This window comes from Mesoplodon bidens (genome assembly GCF_964165515.1).
Source record: "Mesoplodon bidens genome assembly, chromosome: 4".
In the NCBI taxonomy this organism is placed as follows: Eukaryota; Metazoa; Chordata; class Mammalia; order Artiodactyla; family Ziphiidae; genus Mesoplodon; species Mesoplodon bidens.
Genome location: NC_138160.1, coordinates 78331557 through 78356394, shown reverse-complemented (window position 1 = coordinate 78356394; position 24838 = coordinate 78331557). Strand labels below are relative to the sequence as shown.

The 24838-nt window shown below is 36.0% G+C and overlaps 1 protein-coding gene and 1 pseudogene across 4 annotated transcripts in view; one reads left to right on the top strand and one right to left on the bottom strand.

The window, feature by feature from the left end:
* The window catches only part of SKIC3 (SKI3 subunit of superkiller complex), a 140912-nt gene extending 117191 nt beyond the window's left edge, over positions 1-23721 (top strand). For all 3 annotated transcript variants that reach the window (XM_081230448.1, XM_081230446.1, XM_081230447.1), the window contains exons 36-42: positions 3182-3310; positions 6625-6740; positions 8883-9041; positions 13037-13189; positions 19099-19229; positions 21007-21130; positions 22850-23721. In XM_081230448.1, coding sequence (XP_081086574.1) covers positions 3182-3310; positions 6625-6740; positions 8883-9041; positions 13037-13189; positions 19099-19229; positions 21007-21130; positions 22850-22924 — 887 coding nt within the window. In that variant the 3' untranslated portion in view covers positions 22925-23721. The remainder of the gene's footprint in view (positions 1-3181; positions 3311-6624; positions 6741-8882; positions 9042-13036; positions 13190-19098; positions 19230-21006; positions 21131-22849) is intronic.
* Positions 16149-17532, bottom strand: LOC308615906 (N-glycosylase/DNA lyase-like; annotated as a pseudogene). Its single transcript has one exon. The product of its transcript is annotated as an N-glycosylase/DNA lyase-like (transcript).
* Positions 23722-24838: the final 1117 nt, after the last annotated feature.

Here is a 24838-nt window from a genome sequence, read left to right as displayed (position 1 = left end):
TTAAGGTCTTGCATATTATTTGATTACTGTGTTCAGCTACTGATATTTAAGAGATAATCAGTTATTGAAGCAGGCGCAAAGGAATATCTGTTTAAAGATACTTCATTAACCATTATTGAAACTCTGAATTATATATTTTCAAAAAGTGGTTTTATTTCTGTTTTCCATCAGTCTGGTTTAATGAGGTTTATTTATAGCTACTAAATTATTTAATAAACATGTTTAGTTATTTTTATGTGTAGTTAACTTCTTGAAGAGTGGAGATATGTCTTCTATGGTAACTGTTAGAACTGCCAAGGTGCTGGCCTCACCTGAACTAATTTCTTAGTTCTAACCAGAGTCGTACGTATGCCATTGGTCACAAAAGGCACTGAGGAACTGCATATAACCTGCATCAGCATGCTTCCGTTACCACTACTGGAGAAATGCTATAGAGGATTGGAATGTCTAACAAAGTAGGGTTATGGGATGTATTTTTACATAATGTTATTTTTAACATGAAATATAGTTTTAAACAGTATATTCCCCCAGAGCACTTCAGACATTTGCTGGATCAGAATGCTATTGCTTTTGGCCAGGGACTGTGGGGAAACATACAAAGAACAGGTTCAGTACTATCTTCACAATAAATGATAAGGATCCTAACTAAACTTCAGAGATTATTTTATAAAACGAGTAAACAGACCAATGTCCTGTTGTTTATTCTTTCTTTCATTTTTGAAATAGAACAAAAAGAAATCCTAAACATTTGGTTTTATCTATGTCCTATGTTAGGTAAGTTTCTGATTTTTAAAGGTGTTCCCAAACAAGTATTAGATATAGAATTACTCTCAAGAATTCTTACCGTGGATCTAGAATGATAGATGTTAGCCTTTGATTGTGTACGTGGCATACACTTAAGAAAGGTGAGATTGCCCAGCTAAGATCTTCTCTAATTATTTTCTCTGATTTTCCCATATTATCCGGGGAATTCATAAACAAGGAAGCAGAGTCACATAGGAAGCTTAAAACAGGGACTGACTGATGAAGCTGAGTGCTTATTTGAGACTTGTTTGGAGTCCAGTGAAAGTGAATGTAATTGTAGTTATGTGTAGTACCTGTACATCTAAGCTTTGTAGATCTTTAGTTAGACAAAGTACAATTTTGATAGATGGTACTCCAAGGAATCTTTTCAGAAATTTAAATATAATCCCAGGAATTTAGAATTGAATGGAAAGAAATCCAATGTCTGTTAGATTAGTGCTTCTGTGATATTAAAAGGTATTTTTAGCAAACCATATTAAAAATTTTTTTAGGTTTCTAGTATATATATATATATAGTATAAATTATATATATATGTGTATATACATATATATGTATAAATTATATATATATGTGTATACACATATATATGTATAATATTTATATTATCACTTTGTTTCATAGGGAATTTGAGTTGCTCGTTATCTGTAGAAGAGTTCATGAAGACAGCAATTCTTTTGAATTGTGACAGAAGAAATTGCTGCCAGCTAATGTCCATCCCCCTCCCAAAATCTAAACTATAGAATACTCTAAGATCCTTAAATGAGTTGTTCACTTAATCTTACAAACACAAAAATTGATTCCACTTCAACTGGAATTATAGGATTTTAGACCTGAGGGCACCTGAGCCATCATCTAATTTAGATGCCTTATTTTGTAGAAGTATGTGTTCCAAAGGAAGAGTGGCTGCACAGTTAATTAGTGGCATTGTTAGGCCTAAAATCCAGATCTAAGATTCAGTCATCTGCTTTTCATTATATAGTATTCAGATCTCACCATAAATTCTAGGAAATGGTCCCTATTTTCTTATTCTGGATTTGATTATGTCTTATGATATTTAAAATAAGGTAGGCATTATCTGGGCAGAAATTATTTTATAATATCAAGGTATGTATTTAATTTTTTATAAACATTTTTGGTCTACATAAGATTTCTAATGATTCTTGTACAATTAGCAGTAATACTGACTGTCTATAAATGAAATACATGTATTTCAGCCATTTGATAGGAGATATATATTGGATGGGGCAGTTAGGTAAGAAAAAAATTAAAAACTAGAGCTAAGAAATATGTTTAAATGACTGTATTGTTAACTGGAACCCCTTGTAGGATTTAAAAATTATCCATTTGTTTTTTTAAGGGTAATAGAACTGAAAATATTAACCATGTAAATATTAACCTGCAAAATATGATTTGAGAAACAAAAGACCAAACAAATTAAAAAGCCTAAGTTCCAAATCCCAATCCAGCTTTCTCTTTTCACAATTAACTTTCTTGAAAAGAGGAGTCTATACTCATAATCTCTTTTATTACCTTCTCAACCCACTGCTATTGGGCTTTCCCTCTTCCCCTGAAGCTATATCAAGGTGTGAAGGAAGGAAGAAAAGATCAAATGGATGAGGGGATACATCAGTGTAATCATAATTGCTTCCTTGGAATGATAAAGTGACTTTTATGCTTGGCTGTTAGAACATAGGTAAAATGGAGTTGTCTTCAGCTTTTCCTTTGTCTCAGACTTTTCTTAAGAGCTGAGAAATTGTGTTATCTTGCTTTTCCTATGACTGAGCCTTTAATATAGAGACAGTGATGAACACAAGTGTCTCTGTGAGACTTGCCCTTGGTATTCAGTGAAAGTGAATATAATTGACCTTTCCACAACAGCGTATAGTACTCTAGGCAACTCACGTAACCAGCCATGGAAGAAGAGTTAAATAAGATATTTCTTGTCCTCTGATGTGTTTGGAAAAAATGGCAAATCTTTTTTTTTTTTTTTGCGGTACGTGGGCCTCTCACTGTTGTGGCCTCTGCCGGTGCGGAGCACAGGCTCCGGACGCGCAGGCTCAGCGGCCATGGCTCACGGGCCCAGCCGCCCCGTGGCACGTGGGATCTTCCCGGACCGGGGCACGAACCCGTGTCCCCTGCATTGGCAGGCAGACTCTTAACCACTGCGCCACCAGGGAAGCCCAAAAATGGCAAATCTTAAAGGATGAATATAGTAATGTGCCTTATGAACTAGTTTTTCTTTAAGAAAATGGAATTTTTCTGGAGATAACATTTTATTTCATTTGTTGGCATTTGTAAACTCCTACTTTCATTTCTGGTAGTTTTTCAGCAACATGTTGATATTGACAGCCTCCTAACTGTATTTCCTGTGTTTAGGTGATCCTGCTGTCTGGGCTGGGCTAATGGCAGCTTGTCATGCTGATGATAAACTGGCCCTAGTGAAGAACACTCAGCCAAAGAGGATGGATTTACACTTGGCACTGTTATCTGCTGTTTCTGCTTCAAGTAAGTTTAAAAAAGCATTTCATACATGATATATTCAAGATAAAGTATTCAGAAGGATATTGCCAAAAGGTAGTAGGCAGAATTAGCCCTACATGAAAGGCTATTATATTCTCATCTAACAAAGCTTAAAAACAAGCCTTAAGGAGTTTACCTGCATACAGAACAAAGCTCAAGAACGTTACAGGAATACAGAAATATCCAGCATTCAGCAAGGTAAAATTCACAATGTCTGGTATCCAGTTAAAACTTAATAGGCATGCAAATAATCGGGAAAATACCACCCATAATGAGGAGAAAAATCAATCAATAGAAACAGATCCACAAATGACACAATAGAAATCTCTTTAACATGTAATTTACTGTGTAATGCACATATGACAATAGCACAGAGGCCAGGAGGGGAAAATGGAAGTATTTTGTTGTAAAGTTTTTATACTGTAAGTGAAGTGGTATAGTATTACAGTCATCCATAAGGAGTTGTGAGGGATTTGTTTCATGACCCTCCTCAGATACCAAAATCTACCGATGCACAACTCCCTTACATAAAGTGATGTAGTAGTAGTTGAGTCTGCATATCCATGGGTTCCACATCCATAGATACAGAGGATCAACTGTACTTAAAGGTAGACTGTGACAGGTTAAAGATGAATACTCTAAACCTTAAAGTAGACACTAAAAAAATAGAGTTTAATTAATAAGCCACCAAAGTAGAAAAAATGGAATTATATAATACAAAAAGGAGGAAAAGGGAACATAGAATAAAGAGAAAACAACACAGTAGAGTTAAACCCAACCATATCAATAATCAAGTTAAGTATAATGGTCTAAATACCCCAGTTAAAAGGCACAGATTGACAGATTGGATAAAAAAGCAAGAGCTAAATATATACTGCTAAAAGAAACATAAACAAAATATAAATCTATATTTAAAGACCAAAATAACCTCACAGTACTATATATAAAATAGAAGAACAGCAAGGACCTACTTTATAGCACAGGGAACAATATTCAATATCTTATAATAACTTATAATGGAAAAGAATCTGAAAAAGAATATATATATATATTTATATATATGTATAACTGAATCACTTTGCTGTACACCTGAAATATTGTAAATCAGCTATACATCAATTTTAAAAAGATGCAAATAAAAAGACAAAAATGGCCTAAAAAGTAAAAGAATGGAAAAAGATATACCATGCCAACACTAATCAAAAGAAAGCTGGAGTGGCCACGTTAATTTCCTACAAGTTAAGATTTCAGAGCAAAGAATGTTTCCAGTGATAAGGAGGGTCATTTCACACTGGAATCAATTCATCAAGAGGACAATTTAGGCACCCAGTAGCAAAGCTTCAAAACACATAAAATCTGTGTTGTATTTCCCAATAAAATAGGTAGAAAAAATGAAAATTTATGGAAAAATACATGAAACAAACTTATAGAACTGAAAGGAGAGATAGATAAATTCATAATTATAGAGATTCAACACACTTCTTTTGATAATTGATAGAACAATTGGACAGAAAATTAGTAAAGATATAATTAAAAACTTGAAAAACACTATCAACTAACTTGACCTAGTTAGAACTTATAGAACATTTCTCCTAACAACAACAGAATGCATATTTTTGTCAAGTGTACACAGACTATTTACCCATATATATCATATTATGAGCCATAAAACAGGTCTAAGTAAATTTAAAAGGATTCAAATCATACAAAGTATGTTACCTTAATACAATGGAATTAATTTAAAAATCAATAACCAAAAAATCTGGAAAATTCTCAAATATTTGAAAACTTAATAACATACTTGTAAATAATCCAGTTCAAAGAATAAGGCAGAAGGGAAATTAGAAAATATTTTGAACTGCATGAAAATGAAAAAACAGCATATAAAATTCTATAATACTCCTAAAACACTGCTTATATGAAAATATTAGCATTACATGTCCACATTAGAAAATAAGAAGGGCCTCAAATCGATGGTCTCAGCTTCTGCCTTGAGAAATTAGAAAAAAGGAAGGGGAAATTAAATCCAAAGTAAGCAGAAGAAAAGAAAATAGAGTAGAGATCAATGAATAGAAAACAGAAAATCAACAAAAGCAAAAGCTAGTTCTTTGAGAAGATCAGTGAAATTGATAAACCTAGCCAGGCATCAGGAAAATAACAGAGAGTACCATTGTCAGGATTGAAAGAGGGTACAACACTATAGCTATTAAAAGTCTCATAAGAGAATCTTAAGAACAACTTTATGCCGTTAAATTTGGCGATGTAGATAAAATGGATAAATTCCTTAAGAGATACAGAGCTCACTTAAGAAGAAATAAACTGAATAGCTTTATATCTATTAAAGACAATGGAATTTATAGTTAAAAATCTTCTTATAAAGAAAACTCCAGGACCAGATGGATTCTACCAAACATTTAAGTAAGAAATAATACCAGTTCTATACAAACTCTTCCAGAAAATTGAAAAGGTGGTAACACTTCCTGACTTCTTCTATGAGATCAGCATTATGCAGATACCAAAACCAGACAAAGACATTACAAGAAAACTACAGAACTACAGATGTAGAAATTTATAACAAAACTTTAGCAATTCAAATCCAGTAACACATAAAAAAGATAGTAATACTTAATGATCAAGTGAGGTTTATTCTAGGAATGCAAGGTTGCTTTAATATTTGAAAATGAGTGTAATTTACCATGTTAACTGCTATGAAAGATTCCAAAGAGTTTATATTTTATGATTCCATTTATATGAAATTTTTGGTAATGCAAACTGATCTATTGTGAGTGAAAATGATTAGTGACTGGGGACAGAGGAAAGGAGGAGAGATGGGTTGGAGACAGAAGTGATTACAAAGTAGTAGGAGGAAACTTTTCATGATGATGGATATGTTTATTATCTTGATAGTAGTGATGGTTCACAGATGTATTCTTATGTCAAAAGTCATCAGATTTACAGCTTGAATATGTGGATATGTGCAGTTTATCATATGTCAGTTATATTGCAATAAATCTTTACTTTTTTTCAATGAAGTATTTTCAGTTTTACTGAAGATAGTGATATTTTTTAATGCAAGTCACAAGTGTATAAAGTCCTAAGTTATTCAGCTGTAAATATTCCTGCTATGAAACTTTGCAGAAACCTATCTCATGTTGAGATAGTCTGTGGTATTCCAGTGGTATGTGTAAAAGTTGTATATGCATGGTAATTTAATTTTAATACTACTTAACTGATTACTTCTCTGAGAACACATTATAAATTGCAGAAAAAAGTAACGTTGACTTTTTTTTTTAATAAAGACAAAGAATTCTTTGAAAATTACAACCAATCTCTTGAAAAGTGGTCTCTCTCCCAAGCTGTCACTGGTCTAATAGATACAAGAAGAATAGCTGAAGCTGAAGCCCTCTGCACAAAGGTATTGTTATGGAATTGAGATTCATGGATTCTTATCCTACTTGGAAAATAGCTTCAAAAATAGAATGCACGTTATTTAAAGAGCATTTGGTGGTGGTGGTGGTGGTGGTCGTGGTGGTGGTGATGATGATAATAATACCCAGTATTAACTGAGTACTTACTGTAAGCTAGTTAATACATTTAGTACTTTGTATTTGACCTTCACAACAATCCTATGACATAGGTATTTATTATTATCCCCATTTTTACAAGTGAGAAAACTAAGGCTTAAAGAGGGTAAGTAATTTGCACAGGAGTTCACAGGTAGAAATTGATGGAGTTGCTGTTTGAGCTCACATTTGTCTGACTCTTAAGACTCAAGGTTTTAATCTTTTTTTTTTTTTGGTACCATTATGGAAGCAGTATTTTCCTTTGATTTCTAGTTACTCTCTTCAGAATGCTATGTTTTCCAGTATCCCTACATTTTTCCAAAGTTCTGAACGATGTACAATGACTGTGGGGATTGTTAAGTGGGTGACGGGAATTACTGAGTAGTCAGTTTTTACCTACCTGGATTGTAGGCTGTGTGAGTAAATTCTTACACCTTGCCTAACCCATAGTAGGGTCTCAGTAAATATTTATTGAATGAACAAATCCGTTTCATAAACCAACTCAAAAATAATTTAATGAATAAGGGGAGTTTTAAACATCATTTTTCCTGAAAACATCTGTTTTCATAAATGCTTACCAGAGAGAAGGTGTTGTCTTTCTAGAAATGTTTTTTGAAAGATCAATATAAATTTTACAGAGAGAGAAGAATGGATCTTTGAAGATCCCTTTGGTCCTTGAATTCTCTGAAAATCAGAATAATACATTTTCTCTTTTATTTAAGTAATTCCATCTAGGTTCAGGACAGTTTAGTATAATACAGTGAATGTTTAGTAAGCATAAATTGACAGTTGCTTCGTGCTCCCTCTGACAGAATAAGGGATACTTTTATGAACCTTTCCTTGTCATTTTAATGTCCCAGTCTCTTACTTAGAAGAAAGCAAATCACATTTCAGAAATAAGGACATTTAGGACTATGACCTAATAATAGAAAATAAAGAATTATGTCATTGAGATACAAGCAATAAAGAAAGAAATGTTTAAAACAATAGTGGAAGGACTTGTTTAGAGAATCTCCTTAACTTCTTCTTATATGTGTATATTGTATGTATGTATGTATATACATATATAATACATACACACACATATACACATATACAACATACACATATTTTATATATATATATACACACACATATAATACATTTATATGTGTGTGTATGTGTTTTAAGGTATAAATAAATGGCCTGGGTAAATGGGTCATTTCTCTTACTCCCAGTGTGTAAGAAGTCTGTGCCTGGAGGAGGGACAATGAGTATTTGTTAAGAGGTTGAGAAAGGAAAAAATTTATAACTCTTTCACTCTTAAAAAAAGTTAAGTTTGGACTTCCCTGGTGTCGCAGTGGTTGAGAGTCTGCCTGCCAATGCAGGGGACACGGGTTTGAGCCCTGATCTGGGAAGATCCCACATGCCGCAGAGCAACTAGGCCCGTGAGCCACAACTACTGAGCCTGCGTGTCTGGAGCTTGTGCTCCACAACAAGAGAGGCCACAACAGTGAGAGGCCCGTGCACCCCAATGAAGAGTGGCCCCCACTTGCCGCAACTAGAGAAAGCCCTCGCACAGAAACGAAGACCCAACACAGCCAAAAATAAATAAATTAATTAATTTTTTAACAATTAAGTTTCTTCCAATAAGGATTAGTTTTAGCTTTCACTGTTAATTTTATATTTTCTTAGTTCAGCTGTTTATATGTAGTGCCTAAATTTTTCAAGATATTGATCACCTAAGAATAAACCAAGTCAAAGGGACATACTAAATCTAAAATTAACAACTTATAAACTACAGTAATAGCATTACTGATTTTAGAGCTTATTTAAGTGTAGAGTTTGGTATTCCCAAGATGTTCAGTGTTCTGTTGACTTTTGCTGTTTATTTTTTAATAAGAAAAGGTTAAAGTCAGGGTTTTTTTTCCAATATGGAGAATAGCTTATTTGCCTTTTACATTTAACATTTAAGAACTTGTTTGATGTATTTCTGTTTGGGGTTTGATTTTTAGAATTTAAAAAGTAACCCTGATCAGCCAGCTGTTATCTTACTTTTGAGACAAGTTCAATGTAAACCACTCCTAGAGTCACAAAAACCTCTCCCAGATGCTGTACTTGAAGAGCTGCAAAAAACAGTCATGTCCAACTCAACCTCTGTTCCAGCTTGGCAGGTAAATAAATTCTCTGTTTTAGTATGTGAGTCCTGAATTAAAATGCTTTGTGATATTAAATGAGGTCAGGGGTATGCTCTATTTTTGTCTTGCCTTTAGATTCACTGTATATCTCTCATTTTCAGGATTTAAAGGGTACTGTGGTTAGAGAAACTAAAGAAGTTGCATATTCATTTAGGATCTGCTGCTGCACGGCTTCGAAGCTTTTAACATTGTTGACTGTAAATTTTCTCCATTTAAAATAGTGTTGAAAATACTGTCTTTTACATGGGATTGGTGTAAGAGAGCTAAGTGTTACAAACATCTTATAATAAAGTTACCATAATGGTGTTTAACTCTGTCTTTAGAGGGGATGTGTGTAGTTTTTCCTTAGCTACTTTACAGGTAACCTATATCCAAGATTTTAATGGGTTTTTAGTGCCTTTAGAAGTAGTTCTTTTCAGGACTGATGCCTGAATCAATAGACTGTCTGCCCTTTTAGCTGGCTCTGCTTACCACAAGGACAAATACATAATGATCACTGTGTACTTTATTCTAATTGATAGTAAAATACAAAAAGCATATAATTACTTTACTCAATTTGTTATAGTTCTTTCTGTACCACAAGATAGTATCAAGGGACTTTTTGATATAGGTTTTACAGAAGCTTATTTTACTACAGTTTGTTCTTCATTTTGATCTTTTGTTATGTCAACAGTTTTTATGTCCTGCTTAAAAAGATTATCTAATGGTGTAAAATAGTTGGATTATTCAAGTTAAGCCACTTTGTTTACTCTAATCCTTGAAGAAATATGGTGCTTTTTTCCCTCTCAGAGTAAATTTGTCATATGAGAGTTAAGATACTTTAATTCTAAGGTCAACTGGATATTGATGATCTCATGTTCTTTATCAAGGGGAAAAACACCTTGTCAAACTAAAAGGGAAAAATTAAAGGATAAATTATACAGTAAGTGAAGTCTGAGAGATAGTATATGTGTTTTCTTTTATACTGTGATATAATTCACAAAGAATAGAGTGTAAAAATCTTATTACATATGTATATACCTTTTTAACCACGACCTATATCAAGATATAGAACATTTTCTGCAGCCTAGCTGCCTTCCCCATCCTGTCCCTTTGTGATCGCCCCCTACATCCAAAAGAAAAAGGGAAACACTATTCTGTCTTCTATCACTTCTATCTAATTTTGCCTGTTTTTGAACTTGATATAAATGGAGTATCACTTTATATCTGGTTTCACTCAACATCATGTCAGTGAAATTCATTTAGTTGTTTCATTTAGTTAAAATTAATGTAGCCATAGTTTTTTTTCATTTATTTTTATGAATATACTGTAAAATATCCCTTTTACTGTTTGGATTACAGTTGACCCTTGAACATAATGGGTTTGAACTGCACGACGGCACGGGTCAACTTATAAATGGATATTTTTCAATGGTCCATGGTTGGTTCAATCCTCAGAACCATGGATACGGAGGTTGACTATAAGTTACATCCGTGTTGTTCAAGGGTCAACTGTGTTTCCAGGTTTTGGCTATTATGATTAATGGTGCTGTGTCCATTCTGGGATATGCCTTTTGTTGGGTGATAGATTATGTGTATATTGACTTTAGTAGATCCTGTCAAATGTTTTTTTTAAATGGTTGTCCAGTTTATGTTCCCACCAGCAAATTATGAACATTCCAATTGCTGATATTGCTAGATGGTGGTTATTGTTTTCCCTTTCCAAAGGATATGTAGGTAATAGTATCTTGTGGTGGTTTTAACTTGAATTTACCTGATGACAAATGCTGTTGAGCCACTTTTCATATGCTTATTGGATCTTTGGATTTCCTCTTTTTTTTTTTTTTTTTTTTTTGCAATACGCGGGCCTCTCACTGTTTGTGGCCTCTCCCGTTGCGGAGCACAGGCTCCAGACGCGCAGGCTCAGCGGCCATGGCTCACAGGCCCAGCCGCTCCATGGTATGTGGGATCTTCCCAGACCGGGGCACGAACCCACGTCCCCTGCATTGGCAGGCGGACTCTCAACCACTGCGCCACCAGGGAAGCCCGGGATTTCCTCTTTTTAAAGTACCTTTTCTTTACTGTAGTTTTTCATATGCTGTTTTCTTACTGAATTGTTGGAATCATATTTTCTGGATACAGGCACATTTTTGGATATCTGTATTGCAAATATATTCTCACATCTGCACCTTGGCTAGCATTTTCTTAATATTATTTTTTGATGAGTAGTTCTTAATCTTAATGAAGTCTAATTTATCATTTTTTAATGATTAATGCGTTATTGAGGTGTTCTACTCAAGAACTCTTACTCCAAGTTCATGAAGATATTTTTCTGTTTTTCTTTAGAAACTGTTGTTTTACCTTTCACATGTAGGTCTATGATCCATACTGGATTAATTTTTATGAGTGTTGCAGGGTCAAGGTTAATTTTTTTCCATATGGATGTGTAATTGTCCCAGTACCATCCTTTGAAAAGACCATTATGTCCCCACTAAATTGTAGTGATGCTTTTGTCATAAATCAGGTGACTGGGTCTTTTAAGGCTCCCTGTTCTTTTCCTTCTTTTTCATTGATCTATTTGTTTATTCTTGCTTATAGCTTTATAATTAGTTTTGATATGTGGAGGTAATATTAAGACCTCCAACTTTCTTGTTTTCCTTCAGGTGTGTCTCAGTCACTTTAGGTGTTTTGCATTTACATGTAAATTGTCAGTTACCCTTACTCTCCCCACCAAACAAAAGTCCTACAGAGATCTTGATTGGAATTACATGAATCTATAGTTTAATTTGGGGAGAATTGACAAAGTATTACTATTGAGTTTCTCTATCCATAAATGTGTTATATTCCTCCTTGTTTTAGCTCTGAATTTCTCTCAGCAGTGTTTTAAAATTTTTGCAATAGAGGTCTTTTACATTTTTGTGTTAAATTTATTTCCGGGTAGTTGATTTTTTGTTTTGTTCCATTGCAAGTGGTATTTTTTTCTGTATGTTGGTGTCAAACATTTAGAAATACTGTTGATTTTTATATACTGACCTTCCAGAAACCTTGCTAAATTCACTTATTCTTTTGAAATGGTTTTGGGTTTTCTGTATACACAATTACGTCCTTTGCAAATAATGAAGTTTTACTTTTTCTTTTTAATTTTTTTTTTTTTTTTTTTTTTTTTGCGGTACGCGGGCCTCTCACTGTTGTGGCCTCTCCCGTTGCGGAGCACAGGCTCCGGACGCGCAGGCTCAGCGGCCATGGCTCACGGGCCCAGCCACTCCGCGGCATGTGGGATCTTCCCGGACCGGGGCACGAACCCGCGTCCCCTGCATCGGCAGGCGGACTCTCAACCACTGCGCCACCAGGGAAGCCCTTCTTTTTAATATTTTTATGTTAATTTTTTTCTTGCCTTATTGAACTATATATAGAGCCTCAATTACAGTGTTAAGCAGAGTGGTGATAAGGGAACATTCTCTACCTCAGATAGAAAACATTTGTAATTTCATAATTATAATTTTTGCTTTAGGTTTTTGTAGGTATTTATCAGATTCTAAAATGGCTGTCCAATTTATGTTTCAGATTAAGGAAATCCTTTTCTGAGTTTGTCAAGAGAGATTTGTTTTTTATCATGAATGAGTGGATTTGGGGTGGGGGCCATCTATGAGAATGCTTCTTTGTCTTTATTCTGTTAATGTGGTAGATTGCATTGATTTTCAAATGTTAAATGTTACATCTGTAATGTATAAAAAATCATATTGCATTTTGATTTTGTTCCTGACTTGCTATCTTGGGAGACTTTTTAAGGCTTCAGACTGGACGTGGCTGTTGCTAATAGAATGGACAAGATGGCTACCCCTTTTTTGACCTGTGATTTTTGTTTTGGAGGCACAAAATTTATCAATAATTAAATTAAAATTTTAGTTTCATCAAAGTTTATTGAATTTGTTGGAAGTAGACTGTGTATGAAACTAAAATCTTTTGGGTTCTTTTCTCTTACTGTTTCTCAGTGGCTGGCACACATATATCAGTCCCAAGGAATGATGGGTGCTGCAGAGATGTGTTATAGGAAGAGTCTACAAGTAGCATCCCAACAGGGCAGCTGGAGTGGGAAACTCTCAAGCCTGTTGAGACTAGCACTGCTTGCATTAGAAGTCTGCATGGTAAGATCATGTTATAATTATGATGTGAAAAATTGATTCTTTTATTTTTCTTTAAGGTAAAAGCTTTTTACATAGTGATATTCCATTGAGTTCCTATAGTTTCATCACCTTCTAGTGTGGTCTCCTCATAGACTTTGTATTTGGGCTTTTTGATGGACATAAGAGTAACATAACATAAACCTATAGACTCTAGCAGGACACTGTCAGTGTTTAGGGGGAAAAAACAAAGATTGCAATTTTAAAAGTTGAATTACGGCAGAATATACATTTTTGTTTCTTGGTGACTTAAGTTAGAATTAACCCAGCTACTAATCAGTGACAAAGATACCAGTAATTAACATTTTAGTCATTTCTTAGTTCAATTTGACATTCTGTAAGAGGGATTTCTAGTAATTTTTGACTTGATATGTTTTCTGATACCAAGGTAGGTATATTAATCTAGAAGTCTTATATACTAGTGTGGAAAACTTTTCAAGATAAATATTTAAGTGGATGCATGGAGGAGCAAACTCCAGAACAGTGTGTATGATATGCTATTCGAGTGTATATATGTATGGTATGTATTTTTAAGAATATATATCTCTGCATCGTGTGTGTGTGTGTGTGTGTGTGCACGCTAATAGGCACATGGAAAGATACAAAAAGATACAAAGGAGATTTAATGGCAGTTATTTTGGAGGATAGTACTAGGGGTCTTTAAGGGATAGTGGAGGAGAATTTTTCATTTTATATCCTTTGATAGTGTTTGAATTTTTTATCATATGCATGTTATTTCTGTAATTAAAAGATAAAATGTCATTTTTTGTTTTGGAAGAAATTTCCTAGACAGGCCTGAATTAACTCATGCTTTTGCCATAGTAGTCCATTGCCAACGTTATTTACTTGCTTTAACTAGACTTTTTGCCAAAGAAACATAAGAATTAGGAAATTTATTCAGCTTTGGTGCTATTACTGTGGAGCACGTTTCAGAGCTCCTTAGGTTGGGGCCATGTTTTGTTCATCTTTGCATCTTTGCTTTACCACTCTGCCTTATATATAGGAGCTCCTCCAACAATGGTTTTTGAATGACTGGACTAATAGTAATGGTAGTCAAATCTGAGGTGATTTGGCTGGAAAGAAATGGTGGTTAATGGTAATTCTAGATCACCAAACATTTTGTTTTGTTTGTCCCATATTTATATTTAACAAAAGTCTTTGTGACATTGGCAGTCGGTGGGCTATGGAAGCCACATGTAGCACCTATAAATGCTCTTGAATATGTGAACTGGAGAAGTCGATACCCTTTTAGTCTAACTTATTATTTGTTAGTTAATAAATATTATTAGTGATGTGGTTTTTTGTTTGTTTGTTCTTCATGCTGGGAAATTAAATCTGCCCTGAAATAAAATAAAAATAGCAATAATAATAGCAAATATACAGAACACTTAGCCTGTGCTAGGTTTACAGTGCTTTATACATATTAACTTCATTAATATTCATAAGAACCCTATTTTACAGATGGGAAAATTAGTTTACAATTTAGTAATACCCAGGTATACCTGCCCCCATTGCCCCACCACTACTACCACCACAAAAGTGTTTTCTATAAGAGCCTTGGTTCTGGTTCTACCAGTTACAACCTGTGAAAACTTCAGCCAATTAAACTGTCTAGAGCTCCCCCAACCTTTTTTGGTAATAGTGGAGGTAGTAATACCTACTTTGCCTAAGTATTAGGAATATCAAATGAAGTTAACATTACAAATGCCTTTGTAAACTTTAAAGCACCATCCACATCTAATTTGCTTGTTATAAGATTTGATACCCAGCAATTATTATAAGGAGATGTCATATTTCTCTGGTAAAGAGCTGGCAGTGTGCAGAGGATGGGTATATTAAAATTAGACTGTTTTAAGAGAAGCTATTGTATGTGTAATAATATATGAAAAGGCTATTAAATTGAAAGTTTCCCCTGAGATATTAAATATCAGATTCCAAAGAGAAATATCAGACCAAGATACAGGTTTCTGAAGTATGTAGAAGAGTAACCTATAAGGAAGCTATAAAAGAATTAGAAGAGCAGTGTTGGAGGATTGTGAAGAAATCTCTCTGGAGAAAGCTGTTGCCTCCCCCATCGTCCCCCTGGCAAGTTTCCACACACAGGTGCCCACCAGACAAGGAAGGGAGTCTCGCTGCCAGAGAGAGCGAGGCTTTGATGTGTGACCTCTGAGGTCCTGGAGGCACATGTCTAGAAGCACATGGACAGGTATCTGACACATGCATCAGAAGCTTTGGCTCTCCACCTGCTGGGAAGAGAGTTGCTCATGTTTTGGAAAGTGACTGCATGCTTCTGGGACAGAGTGGTCAGCAGTGGGTGAATCCCAAAAGTGGGTAGGAGTATATGTTTGGGTACAAGATGCCCTCCATCTTGTGAAGGAGAGTTGCTGCAGCGTGGGGTCAGCAGTGCTCCTAGAGCTTGTTAGGGCCAGGAATGAGTGATGCCAGCTGAGATAGTGGACTGCCATGGGAATTATCTTAGATCCTGACATGTAGAGCCACCTAGAGGAATGATGGGATCTAGCAGAAAGGAAGCTAAAGGTTTCCAGGTTGCCATAGCATGTGAGGAGAGTAAGTGGAATAGTTCATTCACCCAGGTTAGTGGAACTGCAGCTGAGCAGGGCTGCTTCGTGGGTGTGCATCCTAACCTGTGCACCTGCATAGGCCTCCACACTGGGTTTAACGCTCTGCAACCGCCATCTTGAAATTCTTAATCATTTTGTAACAAAGGGCCCTGCATGTTTTTGTTTTTTGGCATTGAGCCCCACAGATTTCATAGCTGGTCCTGCAATAAGAGACTATGCATAAAGTTGAGAGTCTCTGATAAAGCTGGGAAAGTCTGGATGAGAAAAAGATCTTTTTTTTTTTTTCCATACAAATGTTTCTATTTTATTGTTCCTTCTTATAATAAAGGGAAGAGGTTGAAACCACAGGTAGCGCTGTCTCCCCAGACAACTCCCATCCCACACTGGAGCGCAAACTGCTTGATCTGAGGGTGCCTGGCCCCTGAGGTAGCTGCAGGGAGCCCCCTTTCCAACGTGAGACTGGATGGGGGTGAGAAGGGGGAATGGTGGGGAGGGGTGTTTGGGGAGTCCCTTCGTCCAGCGCCCCCACCTAGCCTTCTGGCCCTGGGCATCTCCTTCTGCGTTTTGCTGGTGGCTCCTGAGCTCGGTGGGGTTGGCGCAGGTCAGCACTGAACAGCACTGCTTGGGCCCAGCCAGCATAAGGTCCCCATAGGCTCCGGAAAAAGCTTCCCAGTTCCTTGTTGGCCTGGGGGCTCGGACCCTTGGCGGTGGTGGGGTGCCAGCTGTAGTCACATTGAGCGATCTGCCACACGTGGACATCCACGGGCACAGCCTGGGGCTTGTCTAGGGCCATCAAGCAGATGCAGTCGGCCACCTTGGTGCCTACCCCAGGCAGGGTGCAGAGGGCCTTATGGGCCTCCTCGTAGGGGGCCTTGTGCAGCTGCTGCAGCCAGGGAAGTCCACCCCGTTCTTCCAGGATGGCTCGGGCACTGGCACTCACATAGCGGGCACGATACCCCAGGCCCAACTTCCTGAGCTGAGCCTCCACCTGTGGCCCAGCCAGGGCCTGCAAGCTGGGGAAGCCATGGTAGGTGACATCATCAAGCTGGAGGAGCCGAGGTCCGAAGGTCTGGCAGAGCCGCTCCACCATGCCAGTGATGCGGGCAATGTTGTTGTTGGAGGAACAGATGAAGGAGAAGAGGCACTCGATGGGGTCCTGCTGCAGGAGTCGCACACCGGAATGACTGTCCAGAAGCCAGAACCAGGTCCAGGCGCAGCTCAGAGCGTGGACAGGGGATGGAGGCCCACAGGGCCGGGACGGAGGCTAGAGTGCGATGTCTCATGCTACGGTATCCTCTCCCGCCCTCCAGAGCCTCTGGGCGCGCACCACAGTCCTCACTGTCCCAAAGAGCTGCCGCGACTTTGAGACAGAAAAAGATCTTTAAATATCTGTCAGGCCTAAAGAGCATCATCTTATGATGGCATCAGTCAAACTTCTGATATTTCAGTTGGTTCCTGAAACTACAGTTAGTAAGAAAAGGTGGGAGTGTTGGGCGGAGGAACAAGCCATGTGCTGCTCCCTGTAAGCATACCCTAGCTGGGAGCTGAGGAGATGGGAGTGGGGTGTAAATATTACCTTTGAATGAAGATTGAAGTATTGAAAAGAGAACATTCTAATTAAGACTGTGTTTGTGAATGGATGTCAGAGTCATGGGACCTACTGTAATTTACATCCTTATTATATGAGGAAAAGTGTCCCTCATATAATAAGTTTTAAAAACATAATGGGAGACAAAAATAAGTATATTCTAATTACATTGTTTAGTATACCAGTTACATATAGAAACTATTATGTCATAATATATGGGCTAACTTTACGGAATACTTTATATGAATTCTTGGAAATTAAAAGAGTGCATTATAAAAGCAACCAGTGAGAGTGTTGTGTTACTGGTTTTTAAAAATATATTAGGAGTAATTTTATTAGTATGGGCTTTGCCTTACATTCTTTTCCAGATGTACCCAAGGTGCCATTGCTCCCGTCTTTATGGAGGATGCCTCATAATCTCTGATCTCTGTTTTCATATTATTGAATTGAAACATAATTATGTTTCAATTATTTCATATTATTTCATTTCATATTATCCCTATGGCTTCCTCTTCCTTGATTACACAAATTACTCTTGCCTGTGCTGAACTCAGAGTTTATTGCTCTAACATTTAAAAAAATAATTTAGTGTTTGAAAGGGACTGTGTATTCACTCATTATATTGACTTTATTAAAATGTGTATTCTAGAAACCTGTAATTATGAATTCTTGGTTACAATTTGAGGTTTTCAATGAAAGATTTTAAATACATTTTTTTCCTTCTTATGTAATTCAGTAGAGTGTTCACCATTTTATTTGCAGTTACTGTTTCTTTGGAACTACTTATCTATGTTATTTCTGAGTCAGTACATACTATAACAAACTAAAGTTTGCAACCTAAGTAATGTATAGATATCTTACCATTTTCCCCATAAAGTGAAATTCTTAAAATGTTTTTCAGAATTGATGACTTTGATTTATCTCTGATCTGCTTTGCACCTTTTTTCCTATATTGGGATTTTATTAACATATTTCATTTCAGTCTTTCTTCTCTCCTTAGATAATTTTTGAAATGTGGAACTTATATACTACCAGTTAAAGAATCATGTTAAATTGAGTTTTGTATATTTGGTAGACCGGAGGCTTAGTAATTGATAGATTTCATTCACCCATGTAATAGAATAGTGCATTTTCTTTTAGCAAATATTTTAGTGTTTTTAAAGTGATATCTCCTTTTTGAAACCTTCTGTAATCCCTGTCAGCCTTGTTTTGTAGTTCCATAAGGGCAGGAATCAGATTTTAATCATTTTGTAGAATTTTGCTCCCTGTAGCATTTACATGGCAACTTAGACAAGTAGGCAGTCAACAAATAAGAACTGATAACATTTTTTAAAGTAAACATATCAGAACTTCCCTGGTGGCGCAGTGGTTAAGAATCCACCTGCCAATGCAGGGGACATGGGTTTGATCCCTCGTCCGGAAAGATCCCACATGCTGCGGAGCAACTGAGCCTGTGAGCCACAACTACTGAGTCTGTGTGCCACAACTACTGAAGCCTGTGCGCCTAGAGCCTGTGCCCCGCAACAAGAGAAGCCACCACAGTGAGAAGCCCACGCACCGCAACAAAGAGTAGCCCCTGCTCGCTGCAATTAGAGAAAACCCGCATGCAGCAACGAAGACCCAATGCAGCCAAAAATAAATAAATAAATTTATTTTTAAAATAAACGTGTCAAATGTTTAATGTTTGTCTTTTATTTTTATAGGCTAATATTTCCAGTGATCACTGGCCATCCTTGGTTCAAGAAGCTACAACTGAGGCTTTGAAACTTTGCTTTTGTCCGCTGGCTGTCCTTTTACAAGCTTTGTTACAATTCAAACGCAAAATGGGAGCAAGGTATGAAGAATCTTTGTTCATTTTTTTCTTCAAAGTGTTTCTTCACTTTTAATCCTTCTACAAAACAAAAGTTTAGAATTAGTTTAACAAACTTTGATGTTATTCATATATATGTTTCTACTTTGGAAAGGCTGGTTCTAGTAACCCAGTAAGGAAGAAAATAAAGTCTTATTTAAAAAAAGTGATTTGGTACCCAGATACAGAATATGAGAGATTTGCATAACAGTATTTTGAGTGAAGAAGGCCTTGGAATTTTTGCTCTTCACTGTTTTAGGATGAGCCAACAATGTAAATGTGGATTCTAGAAACAAACAAAACCCAAAAGACTCAAGTTGAAGGCTAGATTGACATAAATTCCTGCAAGGCAATAAGCTATGAAAAAAAGTAATAAATATTAAAAAGGCACAGATATTATAAATAATGTGGTTTTTATATCTAGAAAATCTAGAAGCTTCACAGATTTAAATATAAAAATTTAAAGTTATAAAAGTTAAATTTAAATTTTAGCAGTCTTTTTATTGGAAGCAGAGATGAGGTCAGAAATAAATTTGAAGAAAATTACTTAAAAGTCATATGGATGAAAAAACAGGCAAGAATATTTTAACTTCTGAGAATATTTAGCTCTAATGGATATCACACATAATACAAAGCATAAGTGAAACAATGGTTTAGGAGCATATATTACTGGAACAGAATAAGAATTGTAGACATAGAGCTTAACACATAAATGTGTGGCAAAGGTCACATCAATACCACAAAAGAGGAGTGAAGGAAGAGATAAGACCTATGACTAATTAGCAATTCCAGCATCATTTACTGATATTTATTTATTTTTGCCACTTCTTATATGACTAATTTCACCAAGAAATGTTTTAGGCTATAATGTGAACTTCCTAATGAATTCTTTCTGCCGAAGCTCAGTATACATGACTTAGAGAGCCTTAACCCCCAATTGCCTGTAATCTCTGTTAGCACCTCCCATAATTTTTATCACCACCCAAAATCAGCTCAAATAAACATACTGCCTAAGAAAAAGCAGTGTGCTTTACTATGTGATTCCTATGTAAAAGCATCTTCAGGGCGTGTTCTTCTTTAGCTCCTACTTCAAACCAGTTGCTAGCTACAAAATCTTCCTATTCAGCAGTTCTGAAGTTACCACAATTTGTGTTGTTTCTACCCATACAGAAGTCTTTGGAGCCATAGATGTTAGTAAATTTGGAAAGAAAAAATTAGAACACAACTGTAAATCAGACTGTTATTACATAGGTTCATATATTGTACACGTTCTTAAAAATATATACTAAAAGCCTGATATTATACACTTAGCCTCTAGTGTAGATGTTAAATATTTCTTCTTGTTCCACTCTATATTATCTTCACATTATTTATTTTCTGTCTACCTTCAAGAGGGATTAGAAGTAGAGTAGTCAGAAGTGCTCATGAAATAGCGGTCATTTTCCCATTCTATATGGAAAGAGCCTTAATTTACTTATCTGCAAAATGAGAATAACAGCAGCAACTTAACTTATAAGGTTGTGAATGTTAAATGTGACCATATGAGTAAAACACTTGGCATACTACGTAGCACATAATAAATACTTAGTAAATGTTAACCATTATTACTACCTGTTTCGTTACATGGATGAAAAAATGCATGAAGTAATCAGCACATTGTCTGCAAAAGAATGAGAAAGATAATGTGTGTTTGAGACTAGTATATGAAATATCTTATATTAATTTATATGCTTTGGACTGAAAGTAAATATCTTTTTCCCAGAGAGACACGGCGACTTTTAGAGAGAGTGGTGTATCAGCCTGGGTATCCCAAATCTATTGTTTCAACAGCACGTTGGTACCTTCTGAGACACTTACATGCCAAAAATGACTACGAGCTCATTAATGTAAGGCATTGATTTTATTAAAGATATTCATCTTGGACCTTTGTTGGATGAGGGCTAAGGGTTGCTATCCTGTGCATTGTAGGATGTCTAATAGCATCCCTAACCACTCTAACCACTAGATGCCAGTAGCATTGTTCTCCTCCCTCCACCCCGCTTATAACAACTGAAAATGTCTTCTAGACATTGCCAAATAATATCTGAGGTGTAGTCACCCCTGGTTGAGAACAACTGATTTAACCTGTAGGAAATATATTCTCCTGATGTGCTATGTAGCATAAGAAAAGATAGATGAAGGCTCTGGGTTCTGGTTGTAGTATTTCTTATGACCATTGCAGTGGAGGCAAATAGGTAGATAGAATAGGTTTAGAAGTAGCAGAAATTAATGGAATGTTCATATTATCTTTGGAAAGATTATTTTACTTATTGTCTTTTCTGTAAAATTCATATGACAATTTCTACTCCACTTCTCATGGGATGGGTCTGGTTTCTAAATACATAAACATGTACAGTTGACTCGAAGAATGCAGGTTTAAATAAATGGTGTGGGTCCCCTTACACTTGGATTTTTTTCGATAGTAAATACTACAGTACTACACGACCCTTGATTAGTTGAATCCATGGATACCAAGGAACTGCCTATTTGGGTGGCTGACTATAAGTTATATGTGGATTTTTGAGCATATAGAGGGTCTTCATCCCTAATCCGCATGTTGTTCAGGGGTCAAATGTATGTGTGTGTGTGTGTATTCTTTTTAAAAAGGTAGAGTCTGTATGACATGTACTGGGTTAAAATTCTTAAAACTTCAGCCAAGAGTTTTAAAAACACAATGAAAATTAATGAGAAAGCCTTTTTTAAGGCTCCCCAGCCTTGGGAGATGGAGATAAGTGTCTCCCTCCAGAGCAAGGAATAGGCATGTTTACTGCCAGTTATAAAAGATTCAAGTCTCTTAGGCGCCTAGGCTTAAATCTAAGGTTCCCCTCTTGTCAACCCACTGTGTATGTGGGAAACTATATGCATCCATCCATGTTACCCCTTTGAGACTTAGATAGGAGGGGAACAGATGCAAATATGTTGATACTCATGTCGTTTGCTACACCATGAATGGTAAAGACATTTGTCTCTGACCCAGGTGTCCCATCATGAAACTGTGACAGGCTAACTTGTTAGCTTGCAGATAGAGCAACATCTCGGACTCTTCACAGTGTTTGAAAATGAACAACCAAAAAATGTTTTAGTAATCAAATGATAAACTAAAATTAAAGCTTCTAGTTTGTGGAATTGATGAAAATTATGGAAAGGTTCTTAATAGAGCTTAGAACCCAAGCCTTGATCCTAAGCTGTGGTTTTAAAGGAGAGCAATGTCATTTGAACAATTCTATGCATAAAATGGTCTTTTGGGGGAAGGGTTTAGAGGTGACAGTATTGTAAACAAAGCCTCTAAACAAAACCTTTAACTTTAGGCAGTGCTGGCAGTGGTAACAATCAAAATGTTGACATCTGTACTGTTGAGCATTTGAGTAAATTGTGCTTATCTCTGATGTTAGCTTTGTTTGAACAGTTTATTTCAGCAAAAATGACAGAAAGTTTGCACATAGTCACTTTTTCTTGTGTAGTTTGATATTGCCTGCTGCCCTTTGGCTTACTCGGCTTCTATGACTCTAAATATAGATATTGTTAATAAAGAAAGTACTAACATTCCTGTATGTAATTTCCCACAGGTGCTGGTAAACAATGCCAAAACTCATGGAGATACAAGAGCACTGGAACTGAATGAGAAATTGTCCTCACAATAACAATGCTTTATTTTATAGTAAGCAAGCAAAGAAAAAGCTATTAGGGAGAATGAAACAAAGAATCAAGACTTTTCCCCAAAGCAACATTTAAAAAAACTATAGTTATAATCATCCATTCCTTTTTTAAATCTAAAGACGTTTAAGTTCTTAAGCTAGGGGTATAATTTTCCATAAACTTAATATAAATTTAATTTGAAAAATATCTTTGATTTTGAGAAGTCTATAATGAAAGGAAAAAACCATGGTTCCCTTCGTTGTTCATTAGTTATTAGTAAATCATTATTTTCTCTATCTTGCATGGTTCATCATTGGACTGTTTTTTGGTAATCCCTTACAATAAAGCCTTAATAGCCATTTGCTAAATAATATGCAAAAGGAGATTAGCACAATGCAGAATTTTATTTGTTAAACAACAAATTCAAAGATTTAATTCCTTCTGTGAATTCTAGAGTTCAGCAGACCAACTCATCTAAAATCCAGATAATCTTATAACCTGTTTTACTAGTGGTTCATCTTGGATTCTGTTGAAGAAGCGTAATATAAATGTTAGGTGAATCTTAGACTGCTAATGGATATGTTTATACAATAAACAGATTTTTTCCTGTAATTGATACCTAGTCTCATAGCATTGTGGTCAGAAAAGATACTGGATATGATTTCAATTTTCTTAAATTTACCAAGGCTTTGTTTGTGACCCAAGATATGATCTATCCTGGAGAATGTTCCATGAGCACTTGAGAAGAAAGTGTGTTCTGTTGTTTTTGGATGTAATGTCCTATAAATATCAGTTAAGTCCACCTTGTTTAATGTGTCATTTAAAGCTTGTGTTTCCTTATTTATTTTCATTTTGGATGATCTGTCCACTCCCTAACACCATACACAAAAATAAACTCAAAATGGATTAAAGACCTAAATGTAAGGCCTGACACTATAAAACTCTTAGAGGAAAACATAGGCAGAACACTCTATGACATAAATCACAGCAAGATCCTTTTTGACCCTCCTCCTAGAATAATGGAAATAAAAATAAATGGGACCTAATGAAATGTAAAAGCTTTTGCACAGCAAGGGAGACCATAAACAAGACGAAAAGACAACCCTCAGAATGGGAGAAAATATTTGCAAATGAAGCAATGGACAAAGGATTAATCTCCAAAATATACAAGCAGCTCATGCAGCTCAATATCAAAAAAACAAACAACCCAATCCAAAAATGGGCAGAAGACCTAAATAGACATTTCTCCAAAGAAGATATACAGATTGCCAACAAACACATGAAAGAATACTCAACATAGTTAATCATTAGAGAAATGCAATTCAAAACCGCAATGAGGTATCATCTCACACCGGTCAGAATGGTCATCATCAAAAAATCTACAAACAATAAATGCTGGAGAGGGTGTGGAGAAAAGGGAACCCTCTTGCACTGTTGGTGGGAATGTAAATTCATACAGCCACTATGGAGAACAGTATGGAGGTTCCTTAAAAAACTAAAAATAGAACTACCATACGACCCAGGAATCCCATTATTGGGCATATACCCTGAGAAGACCGTAATTCAGAAAGAGTCATGTACCACAGTGTTCATTGCAGCTCTATTTACAATAGCCAGAACGTGGAAGCAACATAAATGTCCATCAACAGATGAATGGATAAAGAAGATGTGGCACATATATACAATGGAATATTACTCAGCCATAAAAAGAAACGAAATTGAGTTATTTGCAGTGAGGTGGATGGACCTAGAGTCTGTCATACAGAGTGAAGTAAGTCAGAAAGAGAAAAACAAATCCCGTATGCTAACACATATATATGGAATTTAAAAAAAAAAGAAAATAATAGGTCATGAAGAACCTAGGGGCAAGACAGGAATAAAGACACAGACCTACTAGGGAGGGGGAAGGGTAAGCTGGG